Here is a 4428-nt window from a genome sequence, read left to right on the forward strand (position 1 = left end):
GTCACGGCAAATTAGAGATGCGTAACCCTGTATTCTATCATTCATGCATTTGATTCATAACTCAACTCTCTTCTAAGGAATTTTAATGTCAAAAAGTATAAAGAAATGAATTAAAATGGGTACAGATATTTTTTTTTCAATTTGACACTCTCTTAAATTAATTTTGGATATCACTACCTTAATGAATGTGTTCGCCCATATTTGCTGCATAAAATAATTTATTATGAATAAGCTCTGAAAAACTCTCTTAGCCAAGTCTTAGGCATAATTGCACAAAACTTAAGCCAACCTATAATACCAGCATCACGTGTTTACGGTTAGCCTGAATTCCACTTAACTTTGAGAACCTAGAAAGCTGTAATTTTTTGATTCCTAAGTTGTATTTTACGTAAATTGAGAGCTGAGAGAATCGTGTTGCCAAATATTTTTTACATATTTCGAATAATATTCCTCCAAATATAGACCTCTTCTATGCGTCACTTCTCTGCTCGACTAACTTGACGAAAAATTTGCATACGAAAGCAACAGAAAAGTTATCGAATAAGATTCGCCGCTAGCGAGTATGGTTATACCTCATTAAACTGGTATAACTTACAAACTTTAACTTTAACACATGTACATTGTTCTATTCCAGCTGTACCAAGATTCGAGGTGTGTCAAAAAAATAAGGCGAGTATTCAAATTTCGCGGGCTACGTACATTCGACTTTCGATTATTATTTTTTTATGTTGGTACACTTTTCTCGAAGACATGTTCACGGTTTTAGCAATATAACATATTTATTTTATTTGTGAGAGGCATGAATAAGACAAGTGTTTTGCGTGTTCTGCGATTTTCTGCTATCGACTCTTGGGTCTCCTGGACTCTTTCATTGGGACGATTCGGCTTTGGTTTCCATGTCATAACCATATACCCATGATTCGTCACCAGCTATGATCCTTTTAAGCAAATATTGCCTAAAATCGTGAACATATCTTCGAGACGAGTGTACCCACATAAAAAAATCGAATGTTTACCTTATTTCTTGAACACCCCTCGTATATTCATTTATACCAGTTGCTTCATCTATTCGCCACTTGCTAACGCTTGGCGAAAAGAAGAGGCCTATTATACACATACGATTTTTCGTACAAATATTAAACATATGGAACCGTGTCGAATTGAAAATTATGAAAAAAACAAAGCAAATAAATAAATACAATATCGCAGGTGCAATTTCTAAGCTTTTATGAAAACTACCTAAGTAACTAAGTCTTGGCAAACAGAGCTCTAAGCGAGTAATAATTCTGGACAATTAATGCCAACGGGTTTTATAAAAACAAAAACGAACTGCTCTATTGAAATCCAGGCAATCAATTCGGCTGTCAGTCGAACTCGCTGCCGTAACGGGCACAACGGACTCATTCTGGCAAGCCTATAACTCCAACAACTTTTCGTTCGACAGTTGTGACTGCTTTTTCCTCATGCATGCTAAATTCAAGTTTAAGCGTGAACAAGGAGATTTTTGTCTACCTATGGCTGCAGTGCCCGAAGCCTATTGTATTACTAACTACAAGACTCGCCATAGTGGTGCCAGCCGCGATTAAGGGCTGCTCACGCAAATCTGATGTCCCTTTTCAGGCGACGTTTATTTGTACATATTTATGTATGTTAGTATGTATGTCTGTATGTCCACGAACAAATTCCTGTAAAATAGCTTGATGGCAACTGTATAAAAGCAAACTCGTTGGTGAACTGTCTTTCAAAGTGATTTAGAATTTGAAGTAGTAACTACATTTAGTACAAATGGCTTCAACAGTGCACTATTTTGCAGCGTATGGTTCGGAAAGAACAGTTTTGAAGGATGTAACAACACCGATTCATAATGGAGTAAATATCAATGTAAACAAAAATACTTACGCAGTATAAAATTATTAATTTAATACAAATTATAATTTATTTAACCACCTTAAAACACCATTGCAGACGGCACACCATACCACAACCACCAATCGAGTAATCACTAGAGGAAATGCCGTATTAAATAGTCAGCTGTCCACGACCTCAGAAAACAAAGATAAACGTCATCGCTCCGCATTCACCACAAAGCAAACTTACGAGATGGAAATTGAGTTTCGAAAAAACCCCTACCTTTATCGTTTACGCCGCATGGAAATCGCCAAACGTTTGTGCTTACGTGAAAGACAAGTGAAAACATGGTTTCAAAATCGTCGCATGAAGCAAAAGAAAACTTCTAAAGACCTAAATTATAATGACCAAATGAGCGCAAAGGATTCTAAAAGTTTGAGTGAACAACTCGAGCATAAAAATATAGTACAACGTCTTTTGTCGTACTCCATTCATCCTTCTGTGAGACGTCAGCTAGATATGGCTTGTGAAGGCTCGGAAGTTAATGTGAGATCGAACATAGCCACAAAACTCGCACCACAAACTGTAGAAGTATTTACGAAAAACACCAGTGATTTTCCAACATCTTGCCCATCCACTGATCTGGGCGAAATCTTGCAGCACCTGTGCGAAAATACAAACACGCCAGGCCCTACTTCCATTGGAAAAGTCACTGAATTGGTATCGTTGAACTATTCGGAAAATTGTAGAGCGGACAATCCAGAAATAGAGAGAAGAGAAAAACCTTCAGAACAACTGAATATCGAAAATATATCCAATGGCTTGTCTTCAACATCTCAGTCGGTCTCTTGGTGTGAACCTTTATATTGGTTGGCAGAGAATGATTTGTAACGAATAATAAAAACAATCAGGCGATCTACTCTGTAAGGCGATGTGAATGGTAATTTCAATGCAAAAGGAAATTTAGTATTCTGTATAGAAATATCGCATTTATATATATAAATATCTTAGAAATATTGTTTAAAAGGCATCGTATAAAGATTCGCATCGCATTAGAGAGTGGACTCCCGGCCCGAATACTTAGTCGTCATAAGTACCTGGATCTTATAATCTTACTGATTACAATTGTGCGAACATATAAGCTTAATTAACTTATAATTACTTTTCTACTAAACCGTGTGTGTCATGAAAGAACTGAAGTACGGATACAAACATACGTACTTATATTGGATTAAATATGTGAATATATGAATTCAATCTTCTAAATTTGTCTATAAATATGTAAAAAGATATACCAAATTAATATGTAATTCAGAAAAAATTCTTTTGTATAAAACTATATTTTTTCAAAGTTATCAAAATATGCGCATTTTCGAAGTCATGTTTTTAACTTAACCATCCCCATGGATTTGTACATCTATGAACAGAGAAATAGCGCACTTATAGGGTCCTCTTCACGAATTATTATTGTAGCGTATTTATGCCAATGTTATAATGTGAATCACTTCTCTTTAATACCGGACAATAAGTCCCGTTAACTTTTTTAATGTTGCGTTTAAAGTTAACAAAATTAAACCTAATTTTTTTCGGTAAATTCTTGTTTTTTGAACAAAACAAAATCGTTATAGAGCACGAAAATGAGAAGAGGATCTCACTGCTTACTTGAATAGAACAAAAACGTGCAAACCAAACAAAAATTGCAGAAATAATGAGTTGTTCACGTCAAATGGTATCAAGTACCATTGTATTAGTACAGACAAAAATATGTATTAGTACAGACAAAAATATGCTTGAAGACTCCAACTCAGCAGGACAAGGCCATCGTTAAGAAAAGTATGCGTGACCCTTTTAAGTCCTCTCGAGCGATAACGCAGGAAATAAATGAAAATTATATCCTGAATACATCAAGCAGACTTAGGTAGAATATTGTAAATTCTCACATACGTGACTTTGAAGCACTGGCGCCGTTTAGCACGAGAAAGAAACTACTGGCGTGCTTTGTTAAACTCGGCCAAAATCGCGTAAACGGTTATTGCGCTAATAAAGAAGAAGAAGAATTCTTATTTCTGGGGATATTTTAGTCAACCAACCAACCGGAGCCGATGCAATAGGGAGGGTAGTTGATTTGGCCAAAAAGACTGTTAATAAATACAATGACACCAGAGCGACGAAAAAATGTGCAGTTACAACATTAGACATAAAAAACGAATTTAGCAAATACTTTGAATGCACTCAGCAGCTTCTCGGTACCAAAGTATCTTATTATAATCATCTGCAGCTACTTAAACAAGAGAGTACTGCAGTATGATACAGAGGAGGGCCCAATGAGCTACAGCGTGACAGGTGGTGTTCTTGGGCCAACCCTATGGAACGCTATGTGTGATGGCATTCTTAAAACCGAAATGCCCGCTAATACGACCATAGTAGGCTACGCCGACGATATCGCACTGGTAGTGATTGATAAGCACATAGGCAGATTGCATCATGTATGTAATGACGCCATAACAAGAATACAAAGGTGGTTGAATAACGCCAGCCTGGAACTAGCTGCCCAAAAAACAGAACTGGTGCTTATCAGTA

General features: G+C 36.4%; 1 protein-coding gene across 2 annotated transcripts; it reads left to right on the top strand.

Annotated features, from left to right (window-relative positions):
• The first annotated feature begins 1726 nt into the window (after window positions 1-1726).
• On the top strand, window positions 1727-3443 carry LOC128858198 (protein zerknuellt 1-like). Of its 2 annotated transcripts, XM_054094259.1 has the most exons (3): window positions 1729-1881; window positions 1966-2788; window positions 2860-3441. In XM_054094259.1, exons 1-2 carry the CDS (start codon window positions 1786-1788, stop codon window positions 2737-2739), a joined length of 870 nt encoding a protein of 289 aa, XP_053950234.1. In that variant the 5' UTR covers window positions 1729-1785; the 3' UTR covers window positions 2740-2788; window positions 2860-3441. The 2 variants fall into 2 exon arrangements, with proteins under 2 accessions (XP_053950244.1, XP_053950234.1); XM_054094269.1 differs by having other exon boundaries at window positions 1727-1869; window positions 1966-3443.
• Window positions 3444-4428: the final 985 nt, after the last annotated feature.

The sequence above is a fragment of the Anastrepha ludens genome, chromosome 2, assembly GCF_028408465.1.
Source record: "Anastrepha ludens isolate Willacy chromosome 2, idAnaLude1.1, whole genome shotgun sequence".
NCBI lineage: Eukaryota > Metazoa > Arthropoda > Insecta > Diptera > Tephritidae > Anastrepha > Anastrepha ludens.